At 42.1% G+C, this 19952-nt stretch overlaps 2 protein-coding genes across 6 annotated transcripts; one reads left to right on the top strand and one right to left on the bottom strand.

Moving 5' to 3' along the window:
- Positions 1-358: 358 nt before the first annotated feature.
- Positions 359-9642, top strand: LOC142391394 (L-threonine 3-dehydrogenase, mitochondrial-like). 2 transcript variants are annotated; one of them, XM_075477167.1, is made up of 10 exons: positions 359-458; positions 1375-1566; positions 1658-1700; positions 1908-1978; positions 3150-3299; positions 3995-4167; positions 4256-4346; positions 5096-5188; positions 5279-5455; positions 8658-9642. In XM_075477167.1, exons 1-10 carry the CDS (start codon positions 398-400, stop codon positions 8795-8797), a joined length of 1191 nt encoding a protein of 396 aa, XP_075333282.1. In that variant the 5' UTR covers positions 359-397; the 3' UTR covers positions 8798-9642. The 2 variants fall into 2 exon arrangements, with proteins under 2 accessions (XP_075333282.1, XP_075333281.1); XM_075477166.1 differs by having other exon boundaries at positions 1372-1566.
- A 1589-nt stretch (positions 9643-11231) lies between these two features.
- Positions 11232-15213, bottom strand: c11h8orf74 (chromosome 11 C8orf74 homolog). Of its 4 annotated transcripts, none has more exons than XM_075477162.1 (5): positions 15130-15213; positions 13415-13652; positions 12991-13214; positions 11795-11953; positions 11232-11702 (listed from the first exon to the last, which is right to left on the bottom strand). In XM_075477162.1, exons 1-5 carry the CDS (start codon positions 15175-15177, stop codon positions 11496-11498), a joined length of 876 nt encoding a protein of 291 aa, XP_075333277.1. In that variant the 5' UTR covers positions 15178-15213; the 3' UTR covers positions 11232-11495. The 4 variants fall into 4 exon arrangements, with proteins under 4 accessions (XP_075333277.1, XP_075333279.1, XP_075333278.1 ...); XM_075477164.1 differs by having other exon boundaries at positions 12991-13109; XM_075477163.1 differs by having other exon boundaries at positions 13433-13652.
- Between the last annotated feature and the right edge of the window lie 4739 nt (positions 15214-19952).

The raw sequence follows: 19952 nt of genomic DNA, 5'->3' as shown, positions 1-19952 counted from the left end.
CGCCCCTCTGGCTTGTATTAAAAGATGAACGTGATCCAAGCTGTGTGGTGATAAATGGTATTACACCCTTAAATAAGTCCACAATAGAGGTCAATTAATTGGCTCTTTCAATTTAATAGCATATCCCCCACAACTACTTATATATTTGAATAAATATTTCTCTTAAAACAAGAAAAACAAAAACCTAAATTAGATAGTTATTTCATGGTGACGGTGCTCTGCATATGTTCCATACGCATGCCAGTTTTATCATCCTTTCACCATCAGCACAGTTTTAGGGATTTTAATATGAAATTTCTAACAGGAAGTATATAGTTCGGGGGCGGTAGGCTCGTCTGGGTTCGGCCGCCAAGCCTCCCGAGCTGACAGCCAATCACAGTACAGATACATTCCTTTCATGTTCGCTGAGAGGATACCTGGAGAACTTTCAAGCCGTCCTTCCCCTTCCCAGCTCACACGTAAGAGATAAACTCGCTTTCACTGTGCTGTTTTTTTTTTTTTAGTTTTGTTTTTCGGAGCCTGCTTTGCTGCTGTTTCAGCCCGTTTGGCTCCACTGGAGCTCGCGCGGATTAAGCGAAAGCTCAACGGTTGAAATGATCGCGAGGCGTTACGGTTACCTAACGGTCGAAACGGGGCGGGGGGAGTTAAATGCTGTCCGAAATGAGGCCTGGTGCGTTAGATTAGTTCACCCTGGGACGCTGATTAAGGCCAAACGGCCGCTTGGATCCACAAAGCAAGAAGCTGCTTAATCAATTTCCGTTTTTACGAGTATCCTTAAAAGCCTGAGCTTGGTCGTTAATTGTACATGAACTACAGCAAGTTCCCTTTCTGTTAATTGATACCTGTCACGGAGTTGAGTTACACGTTCGAGGCACCATAAACACCGCCCAAGGGTTGTAATACCTACCGCATAACTGCAGTGTTTAGCAGGTGTACGGGTGGAGGATTTGACCGTATTAATCCGGCTGCCCCCCTTAAACTTAAGGGTGGTCTGGCATAAAGATGAAGTGGTCTATATTTAGAAGTCAGCCGGCTTTAAGAGGCTAATCTGAGATGGGGTTAGGCAAGACTCGACTCGCATGTCATGCGTTTATTTTGACAAGTATTAAGAGTAATTGATTTGAATATTATTGATTAGATACAGAAATGTAAGTAGTAAGTAAGTAAGTAATATTTATTTATATAGCACCTTTCTCAGACAATGAAGGTCACAAAGTGCTTGGTTTAACTGTTATAGCACATATTTTGACATTTATAACCAACATGCAGATGCTCAGTGACCTATTTTGCTGTAGTTAATGTTATGTTATGTACTCCAATGTTGTGGTTTTAAACTGAGGATGTGGATGCACACACTGTGTTTACCCACAGCAGGTTTTATGATGCTGCTGCAGCTCATCAGAGGTGCAGTGGTACATGCTGGGAGCAGGTCTCCTCGCGGCGTTGAGCGGTGGATCTGTGCAGGACGCGGCGTCAGCTCCTCTGCCCACCGCCTCTCTGATTTTGGGGGATCTCGCGCCTCATCGTGCACCGATGGTGGTGACCAACCCAAAATCCTCATCACCGGTTGGTTTTTGGACATATCATGTGGAAAAAACATTCATAATGAGACTTAATTTCCATTTTTACCCCACTTTTTATTGTTTTATGACTGCAGGTGGGCTCGGGCAGCTGGGGGTCGGGCTCGCCAAGTTGCTAAGGTGAGTAGTTAATGATAAAAGTATCAGAATAAGGCACCAATAAGGTGTTACCTGGGATGCTTGATGTGTTATTACAGATAATATCACAGTGATCTACAAAGACCTGCTAACAAAAGTGTTCTTTTTCAAAAGTCTTCTTCTAAATTGACTCATTTGCTTGTTAATTACATTTCTCTGAAGTGATAAGAGTTTATATTTCCCCTTTAGGAGGCAATTTGGAAAAAACAACGTGATCCTGTCTGACATCCGGAAACCCCCCAGCCATGTCTATGATAATGGTGTGTACAGCTTTGTTAAAGCTGCAGTCTGCAACTCTTTTTCAAGCATAATGCCTGGAACTGTCCGGGGATTCTGAAAGTAGTACATTAAATACCCCAATACAAAAAAAAACGAGTTCTCTAGGTCCCCTATATGTCCCGCTAGGTCCCTCCAAAGCCAGCAGGTTTGTTTACAAAATTGCAGACCGGACCGGTAAAAGGTAACCAATCAGGTTTACGAGCTGGGCTCTGTTGCCTGTCAATCACCGATTGTGCACGCGCGATACAAGGTAGGCTCGTCCCCACGCTTATTTATCTAGACTATTGAACTTCATTACGGGCTAGTCTACTTACTGTGTCTTCCATGATCGCAAATGACAGGTGAGTTGATGAATGAGGAGTCGTGTAGGCGCATCTGGCGTGCACGTCTACGTGCACGAGTTCTCATGTGTTTTGAAGGGGCGGGACAGGAAGTTGAATAACTTTTTATTTTTCGGTTAAAAAATAAGCATTTCTTGCATTTTGCGACTACGGAGGTCACCGTTTTCAACTTCAAGCGTTCTGATAGATCATGTAAACTCTTAAAATGCCAAAAAGTAGGACTTTACGTATGACAACAACAAATCTTGCAGACTGCAGCTTTAACCTACTCCGTAAATGTCCATGCAGAGTGAACTTTTTTACAACACCAAATCAGAAGAAGTTTCATGGTTTTTCTCACCGGCCTTGTGTAGTTTGTTCAAAAACATCCATTTTTTCATTTAAATCCTGCTGCATATTCCTAAATTTGACTGAGCTGACTGCAGTCCTGACCTGTCCTCAGTGGACAGAAAATGTAGCAACGACAACCCTTAGCTGTTGCACACCTTAAGATATGTTTACTGGAAGAATGGGAGCAGAACATGAACATTTAAGTGTTATGAGAAGGACTGGAAACCTTCTTTGGGACAGTAAAGCAGTAAAAACCTTACTGTTTGAGCTTTGTTTGAAACGTGCTGAAGGCAGGAAATGCAAAAAAACGGATGAATGAAGTTGATGAGACAAAACCTGAAATATCTCGGAAGAAAATCCCTGCTTTATTTTCTTAGCGTTTTGCATAGGGTCTCAACTCTCTCTGAGGGTACAGAAAACCTGATTTTGACCTGCATCAGACAGAAAAAGGCAGTTTTTCCAACACGTGTGTCCTGCACAGGTCCATTCATCTTCTCAGATATCCTGGACTATAAAAACCTCAGGGAAATCGTGGTCAACAACGACATCAGCTGGCTGGTTCACTACTCTGCCGTGCTGTCCGCCGTGGGAGAAAATAACGTTGCACTGGCGAAAGAGGTCAACATCACAGGTGCACGCCGCCATAAGTGAACATAGGCTGTGTTCGAAACCGCATACTTCTCCTACTACTCCCACTAACTTTTTAAGTTAGTATGTGAGTTTGAGTAAGCGAGGAAGTTCCCGAATGCATACTAGATTCTCCGAAATGTTGGGAATGCATCATGAGGTTACTACTCATACTCAAACTACCCAAGATGCAACGTAACGTGACGTTGCCGATCGGCAGTTTCAAGCTAGCTACAACGAGGGTAGGTTCACTTCCTGTTTTCAAAACTAAAGCACCAATTGTATCGTAATGGCTTTCCCTATGATAAAAGGCAACGGGTATTTTATTTTGTGAAAATAACCAGAAGTGTGTTAGCTCACTGCGGCTAGCTTTAGTAGCGCCAAATTGTGGGAACAAAATTGTAAATAGCCGGTATTTTGTCATATTTTCAACACGTTGGGGATCTAAACGACTACTTTCTCGCCTGAAAATGTTTCAAATGTTGCTAAAGTTTACAGAGTTTAGAGCTTAAGAGAAATCAGCTTCAGGTTGGCTGATTTCGGCTCGGTCAGGAGCGAAATGCATTGTGGGTAAACGCTCTGCATACTGTCTGATCAATGAGTATGCAGAATGGAAGTATGCGGTTTCGAACACAGCCATAAGACGCGTTCTGAGGGTAACGTGTGACGCACTGATGCACAGCTTCTCTCTCTTCATAGGTCTCCATAACGTATTAGACGTAGCGACCGAACACGGTCTGCGGGTGTTTGTTCCCAGCACAATTGGTGCCTTTGGTCCGTCTTCCCCCAGGGACCCCACCCCCGAGCTGTGCGTGCAGAGACCGCGCACCATCTATGGGGTCTCCAAAGTCCACGCAGAGCTGATGGGTGAGGTAAGACGCATGGATATGATGCCACCTGCGTTTTCTCTCGCGTTTGGCACCATCTCTCTGAGCCTCTCTTCCCCCGCCCGTCTCTCAGTACTACCACCACAGGTATGGGCTGGATTTCCGCTGCCTCAGGTATCCGGGCATCATCTCAGCCGACTCCCAGCCTGGAGGAGGAACCACAGGTGAAAGATCTTCTTTTTTTTTTGTTTGTGGTGTTGAAATGACAATGTAAAGTTGGAATCAAGATTCATCTCACAATTTCTATTTCAGAAGCGTGTCCTTACAGTTTTTCGGTGACTGAGACAGTAGCTTGTTTGATACTGGGTTCAATTAGCTTCTTTTCTTCTATTTGTAGACTTATTTAGGGTGCAGTACCATTTCATACCACACAGATTGGGCCGTGTTCATTTGTCATTACAAGCCAGAGGGGCGCTGTTTCACCCATTCCACAAATCGACAAAAACCATGGTCGTTTCTGATTATCAGCGCAAAAATGTGTTTAGTCAACTTTTTAGAATGTTAAAAATATATATAACTGACGTTATTTTTTCAACACACCGAATCTAAAACGTTTCCAAAACATCTTTAAGCTAGTAATCAGAAACTATCACGGACTGTTGACATTTGAAATGGGTGAAACAGCGCCCCTCTGGCTTGTATTGAAAGATGAACGTGATCCAAGCTGTGTGGTGATAAATGGTATTACACCCTTAAATAAGTCCACAATAGAGGTCAATTAATTGGCTCTTTCAATTTAATAGCATATCCCCCACAACTACTTATATATTTGAATAAATATTTCTCTTAAAACAAAACAAACAAAAACCTAAATTAGATAGTTATTTCATGGTGGACACAGCTGTTGAAGATGTCCCCAAAGCCCAAACTTGATCGCTGTCCGGTTTCACTGATCCGTAATTCCTTTTCACAGATTACGCCGTCCAGATCTTCCACGCAGCAGTGAAGACCGGCCGTTTTGAGTGCTACCTGCGCAGTGACACACAGCTTCCCATGATGTACATCGGTATGCCAGCCCTCCGTATTACACGATGAAACATGGGTAACACTTTAATGAGTGATGCCAGCTTTACCCGAGTTCCCCTCTGCTGTGCAGACGACTGCATCAGGGCGACTCTGGAGTTCCTGGAGGCTCCGGCAGACTCGCTCGTCAGCCGCACCTATAACCTCAGCGCCATAAGCTTCACCCCACAGGAGCTCGCTCAGGTGATCCAGAAAGTGTTGCCTGACCTCGAGGTCACCTACAACGTGGATCCTGTGCGGCAGGCTATCGGTGAGATTTCTGTTTGAGCGAAGTATGTGCCGACACTTCAGTTTTATACGGAAGCCCAGAACGGACGTGGTACGTATAAACCTTTTTTTTTATGGTTTTCTCGAGATAACGAGATAATTTAACGATGGTTTTCGAGGCCACTTTTTCTCCCCAGTCCGCCCCTGTTCATATTAGGGGTGGAACGGTACAAAAAACTCACGGTTCGGTACGTACCTCGGTACGGACCCTACGGTTCGGTACATTTTCGGTACAGTGCCGAAGGAGGCGTGTAGCGAGGTTCGAGCACATGTAATAGATATCTGAATCCTGCCTCTTCTACAGTGGAATATGGGCGCATAGCAGATGCGATGTAAATTCCAATTGCTTCTGTAATTTTTTTTGCTCTGCATGTATTCGTATCCAGGGGATGTTGTAATACATTTGGGAGACGTAATTGGTCGGGTCTTTTCATGGTTCTATAGAACGCATCTGACGGAGGTGTGTGGTGGTCGGTAGCTACGCCCCATGTCATGCTATCACGGCTGAAATGTTTCATCATACCACACAGACAGAACCGGCGCGTGTTTAATAAGTTAAACTTACACTGGTCTCCTTTGTCTGCGGCGCTCTGCTCTCCTTTCTTCCTTCATGAAATGAAGAAGTATCGCCTGCGCTTGATCCTGACTCTCTGTGTGCTCTTCCAGCCTCGATATTAGACGCCTGATGTGATTGTCCATGATTAATATCACCATCATGCAGACCATGAACACGGTTGCCTCCCCGCTTTCCATATTAGCTTCTTGGTGGTGTTTTTTCTACTTTTACCGGTTTTGTTTTGTTTTTGAATGTAGCGCTTAACGGCTAACGGCTAACACGTCACTGACGCGGACGGCTGCGCGCGGCGCATCAGTCCCGACTCATGTGCGAATGCAGACTGAAACAGCTCCGCTGGGGAAGGACAGTTATCAGAACAAAATTCGAGTAGGACAGTTCTGATAACTGCGTTCTTATAACTACTCTGTCCGAAAGCGTATATCTCTACGGACCAATCAGAGCTTGCATGTGGCAGTGTTTAAATGGGTCCTGAAGGAAACTCTTGCAAAATAACAGTTCCGCGTTCAGAAAACTTCCGTACCGTGTGTATTCTGCGTGGAAATGCGCGTACCGAACCGTGACCCCCGTACCGTGACGGTTCGGTACGAATACATATACCGTGCCGGCCCTAGTTTATATGTGTTTTATGTGTTCGCAATGTGTTTGTCTTGTAGCGATAACGTTCATATCAGCCCGCGTCATTTAAGGAGACGGCCGGCTCGACTGCAGCTCAACAGGCGTTTACACCTCGGTGATCCTGCTGATATAGTTGACTTCATCAGTGACCAGCTGAGGGGACCAGGCCGTCTCCATGGTTACCGAAAGATGCACGAGAGGTCCCGTTATCGTTTTCTCGAGATAACGAGATAAATAACTCGTTATCTCGAGAAAACAAAATGCTCGTCACACCAGCTGGATTTGCTTTGTGCATTTTCACAAGCAGAATTGTTACACAAAGCGCTCCATATTCCATGTTTCATAGGTTACTTTATTCAGTTTTCAATGAAAGGGGGGTAAAAATAACCTGACTCGCGTTAATTAGGCTGCGTTCACCAACTACACGCGGGGGCGTTCCCTTTCCTCACACAACCATCTGAGGAGCCTGGGAGTCATATGTGTTTCGTCCGATTAGAAAATGATCAGAGCCAATCATTAATCGCTGGGTGGGACTTTGGATGAATGGGCGGCGTTATGGCCGCCCATTCATGCTCCAGAGGGCGGGAGTCAGGTAAGCTCTGAGCTACGTCACGGGTTGAGTCATTGGGAGTGGCTGCAGTGGCGTGTCAGTCAAGATGACGGACAGATTCTTCATCCAATCACACGAGTTTTAGAAAAAATAGCCCCATTTGAAATCATGTCGGTTGTGGGCTCGTCCCAGATGGTATGCGAATACCAGAGGGCGGGAGTCAGGTAAGGGTAAAAATGGGTAAAAACCTTTGCCAGAAATACATATAAACACATATAAACAGGGGCGGACTGGGGAGAAAAAGTGGCCTCAGAAACCATCGGTAAATTAACTCCTCGACATTGTAGGTGCAAAAGTCGGCTAGCAGATATTCTTGGCTTACACGTGTCCAAATAACTGTTGTTCTTACAAATCCACATTAAAGGTAGGGTAGGAGATCCTGGATTTTGAGTCCAGCGAAGCTGCATTTTGAAAATAAACAGGTAAAAAGTCCCAACCCTTTTCTTCACTTTCCCCCGAAGGCACGCCTCTAGAGTACATGAACGCGCACGAGCACGAAGGTGCACGAGCGCTGTTCTGACAGCAAGCATCGGTCGTTGCCGTATTTAGTATTTAGTTTATGCTAACTATACGTTTAATAATGCTAGGTGCTAGCCAAGCTAGCTCTAGTTTAGCTTCCTGCCAAGCTTCTCGACGAGTAAATCGTTCACAGAGCAGGGTACGCGCACAGGGGGAGGGAGGGGGAGGGAGGAGCAGATTGCATTTTGATAGATGGCATCAGTATCCAATCATTGTGAACGGTCCGTTCACAATGATTGGATAGTGTTTTTCCTAGATTGTACGTTCTAGAGGCCACTAAAACTTTTCATATTTGTGTCAAAACGTTTAATAAATTAGTTGCAATGGGGGTGTGAAGAGTATTTAAAGCAATATGTAAAAAAATATTCCAGAAAAACAACCCCTACCCCGCCTTTAAGTCCAGGTAACGTTGGAAAAAATATAGAAATTTATTCCACAAGTGTCACTCAAGTATCCATACACCTGGCTCTCAATACAATATAGGAGGAGACACGGTAAAAAAACGTGTGTCTCCACTGCTGGTCTGACGTTCACAACACAGGTGTTGCAGCCTCTTAAAGGTACAGTACCGCCAGTATTAAACTTAAATTAAATAGCCCGTTCTAAACAGAAAAGATGAACAAACAGCCATATTCAATAAAACTTTCTCATCAATGACTATTAGACCAATATTCATACGTAAGCATATAGAACATATAGTTAAATTACATAAACAGAAATAAGAAATCGGCAAATCTGTACTTGCCTCATACAGACATACTTATCTCGTTATCTCGAGAAAATCATCAAAAAAAAGTTTACACGTCCGCTGTGGGCTTCCGTAGTTTTACACCCTAACTGAATATCTTCCGTGGGTATTTGCAGCGGACGGCTGGCCAAAGGCGCTCGAGGACAGCGCTGCGAGGCGAGACTGGGGCTGGAAGCACGAGTACGAGCTCCCAGAGCTGGTGCAGACCATGCTGGCACACATCACTCAGGGAAAGCAGCTGGCAGAGGCCTGCTGAGCCACGTCTGTGTGGCAGCGGCACGGAAAAGATTTATTTGACAGTGAATGTGAATTGTAGTGTTTTTAGCCTTCATTGTTGTGTCTTATCAAAATCACCAGGTCTTATGTCATATGTTCATGCTGAAAACATTCAGTGTTGTGCGACAGTCTTGAGCCAACCCTCGTTTCTTATTGCGTGGCCACAAAATTGTGAAGCTGGTGCTTTGATATATTTGCTTTAAACGTTCTTGAAGGACATCCCAAAGCTCTTCTTTGGATGTGGGCTGCCTTTTGTTCCACACTGCTTCAGTAATGTTGAGGTCCGGGCTCAGGGGAGGATTCATCCCTCCATCAGACCTGCTGCCACTGATTTTACCTAACATAAAAATTATTTTACCACTTCTTTTGTCATTACACTGGACTGAAAATGAGAGAAAAAAGCAGCCGATGTCCAAAGAAAAACTGTGAAAGACCTTCAGAAAGGCTGGAGAACTGTTGCTGAAGACCACTTTAGAAGATTAAATGAAAGTTTGGCTGCTTGGAAGCAAAACATTTTTAAAAAATGAGGGTTGGATCAAGACTGTAGACCTTATTATCAGGCTACAAGACATTCCAAACCATTTTGTATCCATCCCCCTCTCCCTTCTCTCTGTCCATCTCATTCCCATGTTTTTCCTCCCTTCTCTATCCATCCAACTTTAGTGCTCAATATGCCACAAGAGTATTACAGCAAGGTGACGTAATGACTTCAGCTCTCTTTCTGAAGGTTTGTCTGCATAAGTTAGTCCCGTTGTGCTGCCAGCCTGCTGAACTCTAAGCCTTAAGAGGCACTTCTGCTGTCCTCAGAACCAGTTAAAGGGGAACTCCGGGGCATTTGAAGCGCAATCCCATTGCTAGAGGTTGTCAAATACTGACGGTAGGACACAGACAGGTGCAAATCTGCGCTCCCTGTGTGGAGATAGCGCTGTTTGCGCAGCCTGTCATGCTAGCCAAATACGTGGTGGCCAAGGGGCAAGTGCTAAACCTTCCACGTAAAACAACAACTTGCACACTGCAGAAACGTCACACCACTTTATAACCCATCCGACAATAAAGTCACAAGCCTTACCATCAAAACCATATGCATGGTTCTCACATTACTGGCATGGGGACGTTACAAAACAACTTTATAAACAGCATGTCACTTACCGGCTGGTTGTAGGCTCGCGCATGTGAAAGCCCAAAAGAGTCAATGGACGATAATCCCATATACAAAACAATTATCTTCTCTAGAAAAACTGCGTTCAAGTATTTAAAACATTACAACAATATTAATGGGCATGTATTGTTGTAATGTTTTAAATACTTGAACGCAGTTTTTCTAGAGAAGATAATTGTTTTGTATGTGGGAGTATCGTCCATTGACTCTTTTGGGCTTTCACATGCGCGCGCCTACCGACAAGAGGTAAGTGACATGCTGTTTATAAAGTTGTTTTGTAACGTCCCCATGCCAGTAATGTGAGAACCATGCATATGGTTTTGATGGTAAGGCTTGTGACTTTATTGTCGGATGGTTTATAAAGTGGTGTGACGTTTCTGCAGTGTGCAAGTTGTTGTTTTACGTGGAAGGGTTAGCGCTTGCCCCTTAGCCACCACGTATTAGCCTCGCATGACATGGTGTGCGGACAGAGCGACCTCCACACAGGGAGCGCAGATTTGCACCTCTCTGTGTCCTACTATCAGTATTTGACAACCTCTAGCAATGGAAATGCGCTTCAAATGCCCCGGAGTTCCCCTTTAATGATATCTGCTGTCCTCAATAAACACTTTACCTCTGACACAGTTACTGAAGCTGGGAACTCCACGTCGTACCATTGCCTGCTGCAGCTTTCTGGTGGATTTTCAGGGAAAGAAAGGAGTTTAGATTGTAAGAGCTGCTTGACTTTTGCACTAGTTTTTAATGGAATGTGTATTTAAACTGTTTTGTTGTTTTCTTTTAAGAAGCTAAGACTTTCTAGAATAAAGGCAGTGTGCTTTTTTTATGTTGATCTTATTTATTATCCTGTTCTTTGGAGGTTTTCCTGTCAAATCAGTTTTTTTTTTTTTTTTTTTAATAAATCCTTATAAGATGCTGTATCTTCTAACTTTTCTTTTGTAACCCTTCACACGTGCGCTGTAACGTACGTGCAAATGACGGTAAACCACAGCCATGGACATACCGAGCACAGGCCGATGAGCCAAAACAACCAAATGTGACACAAAGCAACAAGCAAAATTACCACAGGCACATAAAACGACTAAAAGAGATGATAAAGTTTCCAGAAATTACAGACAAGAGAAGAAGAGCAAAAATAAGACACAAAACAGGAAAAGATTAAATAAAAGGCTCAAAAAATGACCAAAAGAAGATCTGAAAGGATCAAAATGAGACAAAAAAAACGACAGAAATGCAGTAAGAAATCAAAAATGCAGCTTAAATAGAACCAACAACAGCATCCCCTGTGGTTGTTCTGTGTGTCCGTAATGACTGAAGTTGGGGTCCTTCAATAGATCTGTGGTTTGGGGCGTTTGTATCATAATCTGTCCTCGATTGTTAAATTCATTCGTTTAGGGAGTCTTGCTTTTATATTTCCAGAACATCAGTAGACAAATTAAAGCTTAAAACAGAAGCAAAACGTGACCAGTACCCATAAGCAAAATAAAACTCGAACATCGGTGGTGTTTACTTCCAGCGGGCTTTATTCCTTTCCAGACTCCTTCCCTCTGATGTCTGTGTGTTTGCTGGTGTGAGAAGGAGCTGCGCTGGGGCGCCCCGCTGTGGCCAAAGCTCCCTGCTGCACTTTGAGAAGCAGGATGTCGGCCAGCAGCGAGGCCTCTTGGTTCAGAGTCGCCACAATCTGGCTTTCTGCGGTCCGAACTTCAGCCTGGACCAACTCCAAAATGCTCTGCACGGGGAAGCAGACACAATACTCGTCAGGTTATGAAGGATCTGTTGTGAATGTGGTTTTCGGTTCATTCAAACGCTTTTGTGAGCTACCGGTTTGTCCAGTTTCCTGTCCTCTGGGAGGCCACCGGCCTCCAGAGTGACGCGCGGCCCATCTCTGAGACATCTCAGCTCCTCTTCCTTCTGCTGCAGGCTGGAGAAAAGTCTCGCTCTGTGCTGAATCTGAGTCTCCCACTGATGTAAATCTGTCCCCTGCAGCATGAGTACAGCTCTCTGATCAGGAGGGGCCACTTTTGGAAGTCCAGACATCATCACATCCTTTAAATTCATCACAAATATCCTCCTTAAACTGCACAGCCACACAGTCTGCTGTATTGGTTACTATAAAGATCTCTCTCAGCATAAACTGACTCACGTCTACAAACAAGTAAGCTATGGGAAAATTGAAAGTATTCTTATTAAATCTGCTGTGTAAAAGGTTTAAGAGACACAGAGCCTCAAAACTGGACGAGAAAATTCAGATTGTGTGAAAAGATCACATATATTCTGACGTTTTGATATAAATCAAATATATAAAAGATATTCCGTGCATTTTTTAATGTTTTACATGATTAAATTTAGAGTGAAAGTTTAAACCTGAACTTTCAGTGAAAAAATCCCCCAAAAATCATAAAATTCACAACCATAAAAACACAAAAATGCCGATTCGGTCTGCAAAAGTCCAACTTCCCATGACCTGGTTGAACTCTGAACGTGCTCCAAAAGCGACTGAACTTCTTCAAGCGTCTTTTTGGATTCTCTACGATGAAATCCTTGTAAATCCACAAAACAATAAATCACAACCAAACATCACAGTAATACATTCCCACGTTCTCATGTGTCTTCTCTAAAAGCTGCAGGACTTGTTACAGACCCAAAGTTTTAGCAGAAGTCTGGCTCCTGAATTCACTCCGTTTTCTAGGTTTTAATAACTGCAAGAAAGTATCAAAAAGTTGGGTGAATTAAATAAAAAAGCTGAAATAAATAAATATAAATAAATAAATACATACATAAATATAAATAAATAAATACATAAATATAATTAAATAAATAAATAAAACGCTTGGGGAAAATAAATAAATAAAATAAAATAAATAAAAAATTAATTAATTAAATTCAAATTCAAATTAAAAAATTTTAATAAATAAAAAAAATTAAAAAGCTGATAAAGTTTCAGAGCCACAGATACAGAGGCCCTGCAATATGTTGTGGCTTGTAAAAAAAGGAATTGCTTAAAGGGGTTTCCTCACCTTTGCCAAAGCACAGGGCACAGGTGGCAGCTTCACCTCCAGCTGTAGCTGACCTGTGGTCACGCCAGCTGCTCCACCTATCACCGCCTGGAAAAGCCTTTTCCTTTTGATGCAGGTATCTGTGAGGTAACGGAAGATTTCATGGTGGTGGACAGGAGTCAGGGTTGGTAAATGCTCAAAGAGCATGTGTCTCAGTGAGGACAACAACTTGTGTACATTGAGATCTGGTGGATACAAGAAAAGAGGGAGGCTTGTTAAACTTGTGCCCTCTAAAACCAGAATACCCTCCAAGCCGACGCCTTGGAGCTTTATATAGGCCACTCAGGGTATAAACATGAAATTTGTGCACATGTTGCAGAATAAAATGAGCATTTTGCGCCATGAATATTATTTCAATTAAAAGTAGACAGTAACATTGACGAACCAGAGCAAACATCCTCACTCATGGCCGGCGCAGCCCACTGCTGTTCGCTCTGACCGTCCAGCTGTGGGAAGATGCTTCTGGCGAGCTCGGCCGACCGGATCACATCAGGCCAGGAGAAGCCACGGTTCTTGGTGAACATAAACACGTCGTATACGAACTCTTGATGGAAGCACCGCATCTGGTCGGAGAACTCGGACCACAGGAAGTGACGGCTGAGCCTCTGCACCCCGGCATGTCTCTGAAATCACAGACACATACAACAGCTTTTGTGATTAACTACAGAGAGAGTTAGCGTTAAAAAACTGCACTCAAAAGTGCTTGTGATCCAAAAAGCCTTTGTTAGCGTTATTTCATTGATTAAACAAGTGCATGACTCATTATGAATTTCTTTACGATTACTTATCTGTGCCAAACGTTAGTTTTTCTTCTCTCCTTTTTGCTTATGTGACCCTTTAGATTATTTACATGGCAACAATAAAGTTTATAGCATCAGAAAATTGAAATGCTATTGAAAATGTACACAAACAAACGAGCGATTTCCACGTTTACTGTGACTATTATTTCATTTACAGACACTATGAACTCAATATAATTCATCTAATGTCTCTTCAGCTTTGCTTCGCATGTTAAAATACTTTCATTATTCACTCATTTCACTCCTGTAGCACATTTTAAAAAAAGGTTGGGACAGTAAAGCTTTTACCACTTTGTAATGCTCCCATTCCTTCTCACAGCACTTAGTCATTCTTGCGTTGAGGATGGGGAGTTTCACTTCAATTTGTCCCATTCTTCCTTTAAAAGTGTGCTTGAGTACAGCACAGGAAAGGTTTTTCACGTATTCTTTGCTGGAGACGAGTCAGAACGAGTCTATCTATGGTTGATAATCATAGAGATAGTTCTTGATGCAGTGCCGTCTGAGGGATCAGAGATCGCAGGTGACCAGTTTTGACTTGCTCCCTTGTCCTTTACACACTGAAATCCTTCAACGCTTTAATGATATGCTGCACTTTAGAGAGAGATATATGCAAATCCCTTCTAATATTTCTCCGAGTTCCGTTTTCTTACACATTTGTTGACAAACTGGAGGTCGTCTGCCCATCTTTCCTCCTCAGCGTTTTGAGGAAACCTGATTTTAAACCAAAACATGATTACTATCGCCTGTCCTTTGTCTTGTGGTTCCCTTATTACTTGCCCTAGACAAACCAATCCAGTTCTGGAAAGTGCTGCAGGCTTAAATTGCAAAGATTGGTGCATATGCTAACAACTGAAATTAATTTAACAGGACAAAATATTAAATATGAAAGTCAAAGTGAACGTCAAAATCACTCTTTTTTACTTGCATTTTCATACCAGCCAAAATAAACAACATTTTGGGTTTGTCTTTTCAAATTACTTCCTGATGTGTAGAATAACAAAAACTTCAGTTAAAAGAAAGACTAAACAATTCCTCTAAAAATAGAGGATTGCTGATATAATACAACATAAAATTAAGCAGAATTAATTTTGAGGATTATTTGGCAGAGCCAGTGTTGTTTTCTGTCTTAAATAATAAACTTGAGAGAGTTGAAAGTTCTTTCAGGGACAGTGACACAATAATTTACGATAAACGAGGAGCATTAGCTTCAAGCTAGCTCTCGCCCCGTCGGGTTACTTTGTTTTGGTCTAAGTTTCAGAGTTGTACATTTTCCTCGGGTGTGAATTCACTGCCTGCCTACCTGGAGTTTGGCTATCCGTGTCACCTCACTCTTTGTAAGAGAATCCATCCTCCATAAGCCACTCAAGTGCACTCGGTTGCCATGAGAGACGGACGCGAAAGAAGGGCGTAACGCAGCTGCTGTGTACGTGATGACGTCGTTAACACGTCAGGTGACGGAATGTTTGAATAGTCTGTCAATTGCTTGGCGACAAAATAGTTTCTGAATTAACCCACAATTTATCGTATTTTGCTCGATAAATCTGTAGCGTTTGTTACGTGTGTTTGGTTCAGTTATTTTTGTTGTTTTTAAGGTGTAATGGCGACCGTTCAAATCTAGAATTTATTAGAAAAGGGGGAAAAACGCGATGTATCCTCATCCTTAAAACTGTATGAAGTCAGAAATGTGTTCAAATTAAATGGTTGTTAACAAAGCTTGTAAGTCCAGGGCCACAGATGGCTCTGGCAGCTAATCCTCTTTAATATGAATCCCACTCCTCTTCTATTCCTTCTTTCTCCACCTCCTCCTATCAAATAAAGCGGAGGCAACGAGCGAGAGGTTTAGGTTGGCAGAAATGAGTTTCCGGTCAGTTGGGTAATAAATAAAAGCTTTACATGCTATCATTTTGAGAAAATAATGTATTTTCTTATTATTATAGTATTATAGTATATTATTATTCAGGCTAATCTATTTGGGTTTTAAACGTGATATAAATGTACCTTTATGGGCTTAGTTTATGTAATACAGAATTTATTTCCACGCCTGATTTTCTTTTAGGATGATAGGTTTGGGCATCCCTGGTCAAATTAAAATGTGTGAATTTAAAAAAACAACTCGCCACCAAAAGCTACAAAGTTAAAAATGACATATTTCTCTGATGTTTTATCCGAATTTACTTTTTATTTCTATAAGAAAAATAAAAAGTCTGGGCATCCTTCTCAGTAATCACTTAGTACCCCCCCCCCCCCCTTTTTTTTGGGATTTGGATAGTCTTCTCATACAAGCCATCCTCTATTAATCTTAAACTATTTTACATGCATGTATTCTATTCATTTTAATGATTTTTAAAGTGTTTGGAACATTATTCTGAAATTGATCCACAATCTGTAGGCACAGTTTTTTTGCAGATTGCTGAACTTCTGTTCACCTTTACTTCTGAGAGACTCTTCCTCTCTAAGGTGCTCTTTTTATACCCAATCATGTTACTGACATTGTTTTAATTAACCTTATTAGTTACAACATGTTCCTCCAGCTGTTTCTTCTTGGTTCCACTTACTTTTCCAGCCTTTTGTTGCTCCTGTCCCAACTTCTTTGAAACGTGTTGCTGCCGTCAGATTCAAGATATTTTTCATTAAATAGTAAAATGTCACACTTTCAACAATTGATATGTTTCTATGTTATGTTGTGAATTTAACACATTATTTTGAAAGTCTAAATGATTGTACTTTCGGTTACCTGCTGCTTGGTTGCACACGCGCCTCTTGACGGTCCGGGACAACCTGAGCGCGCAGCGTCTCTCCGGCTGTCGGAGCGCTCCACGCCGCGGATCGTGATTACGCACAAGTTTCCAACCTGAAATTCAGCTTTTCTTTGGATTTATCATCGGCGGGTATCAGTCCTTCGTGTCGTCATGAGCACAACTTGGTAAGATTAGTCTCTTTCTTTTTCCTTATTTGGCTACACCTGTTGCTTCATGAAGCCGGTTCATATAAAGCAGTAAAAAAGCCACTTTTACGCGCATTTTAAAGGGATGTAAACAGCATTTAGGGGTGTCTTACCATTAAAATTAATTTCTTTGTGCGATCCAGTTGTTGGGACGCGCTGAGTCACACACTTGCTTATAGGATAAGTGGCATGACGGCTTCAGCAGGCATAAAGAGGAATGAGTGGACCTCCAGATCTAGGCCACACACCATATAATCTCTTCTCTTGTCTTGTCCGACTGACTGGACCGATTATGCATCAGCACTTTAAAACCTCTTAAATTAGAGGAGAATAGTGCAGCATCTCCAAAGAGCTCATTTATTCCAGCATGATTAAGTGTCTCTGCCTGCACGCCCATGTGCAACATCAGCAGACAGAATGCAAAGGTGATGAATTCCTTGATTTGTCCACAGGGAATATGCGTTAGCAACCAGACTTATCCAGGGACGCACCGCCTGGCTCCTGTCAGCACAGGGGCTACTCATCCCTGACTTCCTGTCTCCCTTGAAGTCTCACAGGTCCACCTACTCTTTCTCCATCCAACAGTGAAGCTGTGAAGCAGATTGATTAAATATGGAGTTACGTAATTCAGAATTACGCAATAATTTCCTAAAAAATAAAAAAAAATAAGCGGCTATTTCAAGGACATTTAGAGTTTTTAAAAGGCAGCGACTGTTATTTTTGCTTTTATAAATGAAATATTTTTCCTGATACTAAATTTTTAACCTTTAAATTTGAGACATTGCTGTTTCTTTATCCCTCGATTAGTTGCCTTTCACTTAAGGAGACACCCAAAACGCAGAGAAACACCAGAGTTTGATCATTTAGTCCTTTCACATTCTACGATTTTCACCGACTATACTCCTACTGGAAGCGAACCTACCTAAACCAACTCTAAAACTTGGTTTAGGTGTATAAAGCTAAAAGAAAGTACAAGTTATGACATTACTTTTATAAAATTTCAAGAAAATGCAACAAAAACTAGTTTTCAATGTCTTCACTGACAAACTTCAATGTATTTATTTGAATATAGAAATATACTAAATATAAACAGTTAAAAAAAATAGTTGGGATAGAGGCAAAGACAGATACATTTACATTGTACAACCAGCAGATTAAAGGGTGACAGGTGAGGGTGTCAGGATTGGGTATAAAAGGAGCGTCCACCAAAGGTTTCGTCTTTACAACCAAAGATGGGTCGTAAGTCACCACTTTGTGCCAAACTCATCATTGGTAAGTTCCAAAATTATGTCTCAGTGCCACATTATGAAGGACTTTAGTCTTTTGGGATCTGCAGAGCAGAATATCGAGAAAAGATTTAGGAGAAAAGAATTCTGGAGAAATCTCAGTGAGTAAAGGCCAAGGACAGAAACCACTGTTGGATGCCACCATGATCAATACCGCCACACAGGCTCAGGAGGACCTTGGAGAAAAAATTTCACTCATCACAGTCCACCTCTGGGTCCAGAAATGTAACCTGAAACTGTGTTACACAAAGAGGAAGTCATGTATAAACATATAAGCTCATCTCAGGTGGACAGAAAGACAGTGGACAACGTGGTCTGTGATCAGATGAGTCCACATTTCAGCTGCTTCTGGGAAAAACTGATGAGAAAGGGCATCCAGTAGGGCTGAGCAATTTTATCGATAGTGCGACATATATTGATATTTTGTTTCCCGATAAAGTATCGATTTTTCGGCCACGAGTATCTATTTTTTTTAAATTAATTTATTATTATTTTTTTTATTTTTTTTTGGGGGGGGGGGGGGGGGGGCTTTTTATGCCTTTAATGGACAGGACAGTTGGAGAGAGACAGGAATGCAAGGGGCAGAGAGAGAGGGGAGACATGCAGCAAAGGGCCGCTCGGTGCGGGACTCGAACCGGGGCCAGCTGCAGCGAGGACTGTAGCCTCTGTACATGGGGCGGCTGCTCAACCCACTACGCCACCGACCGCCGCTTATTCTATTTTAATTTTTATTTATTTTTATTTATTTTAAAGCAAACTTTATTGAAAAGTCAGACGTTCCAATTAGTGAAAACACAGAACATTAATATAATACAATACAATGCCGGCGGGGGGGGGGGTCACATTCTACAAAACAGTGATAAATTAGTTCATAAAAATGTGATGTTTCTGTTTGTCTGGCGGTGTTGTCCTTCCGCTTCAAAGGTCGGACCCCCAGTCCAATCAGCTACGATTCATCTCAAATCACACGGTCCTTTTTTTCAGAAAATGATGTAAGTGTAGGTGAGGTGGATGTTGGAATCAAATATTAAATGAGTTCACATTTCGTAAATACAATGAAGTTGGTCAGTGAAGACACTGAAAACCAGTTATTTGTGTGTTCAACAAAGGTTAAAAAGAAAATAATATAAAATAAGATGATAATAAAATGGGGATAGTGAACCTAACTGAGAGCAAAGCACTTTCTAATTCAACTCTTATACCATAAACAGTTATTCATATGATCTGAGTGCTACTTTTCTAAATATTCACACACATACGGATGTGCTCCTGCACAAACTGCTGCAGACAGAGCTGAGAGGATTCATCAGTCACATCCATCCTATTTTCATTCCTGCATGCAGCTCCCAGCATTAATTCTTCTTCACTTTAACAGGACCTACAGAAATAGTCAAAAGTAGTGTAAAATAATGGGTTTTAGCCTATAATAACTGAGTTGTGCCTGATCATTTGCTCCTTACTGATGCTCTGCTGTGGCACAGTTCAGGAGGAGCAGTTGGTGTTTGGGGTGATTTCCAGACTCCCTGCTGTGATTACAATCCCCTCCTGGTTAGAGTCTGATGAAGACGTCGGTAAAGGGATTCATGCTTTGTGTGTAGATTTCACATTTCACAGTCCAACTTTTTCCTTTCTGTCGATCTGACTCTGACTGCACAGACTGTTTTGATTCGCATTTAAAGGCTGTGAAGAAGAAAAAGTGAACGGAAACGATGGCGAATGTTTGTTTGGATGCCAGACTGTGTTCAGTTTGACCTTTGACCCTGAACTCTGACTTCAGGATCGGGTTTCTACACTCTGGATCAGCCTCTACAATCTGTCTGTTTGTAAAACTCTTACACATTTATACATTTTTAATGAGCTTCAACATTAAAAACACATCTTTATTATCAATAC

This window comes from Odontesthes bonariensis, chromosome 11 (assembly GCF_027942865.1).
Source record: "Odontesthes bonariensis isolate fOdoBon6 chromosome 11, fOdoBon6.hap1, whole genome shotgun sequence".
In the NCBI taxonomy this organism is placed as follows: domain Eukaryota; kingdom Metazoa; phylum Chordata; class Actinopteri; order Atheriniformes; family Atherinopsidae; genus Odontesthes; species Odontesthes bonariensis.
This window is presented reverse-complemented; position numbering and strand designations above follow the sequence as displayed.

What these genes read in the sequence shown, in the direction of transcription:
- LOC142391394 (XM_075477166.1), top strand. Translation starts at nt 398, where the DNA reads ATGTTCGCTGAGAGGATACCTGGAGAACTTTCAAGCCGTCCTTCCCCT. An exon ending in ACGCAGAGCTGATGGGTGAG is followed by an intron (nt 4,168 to 4,255) that starts GTAAGACGCATG and finishes CCCGTCTCTCAG; the next exon opens with TACTACCACCACAGGTATGG. An exon ending in TCCTGTGCGGCAGGCTATCG is followed by an intron (nt 5,456 to 8,657) that starts GTGAGATTTCTG and finishes GGGTATTTGCAG; the next exon opens with CGGACGGCTGGCCAAAGGCG.
- c11h8orf74 (XM_075477162.1), bottom strand. Translation starts at nt 15,177, where the DNA reads ATGGATTCTCTTACAAAGAGTGAGGTGACACGGATAGCCAAACTCCAG. An exon ending in CACGGATAGCCAAACTCCAG is followed by an intron (nt 13,653 to 15,129) that starts GTAGGCAGGCAG and finishes CTGTGATTTCAG; the next exon opens with AGACATGCCGGGGTGCAGAG. An exon ending in GAGTGAGGATGTTTGCTCTG is followed by an intron (nt 13,215 to 13,414) that starts GTTCGTCAATGT and finishes TGTATCCACCAG; the next exon opens with ATCTCAATGTACACAAGTTG.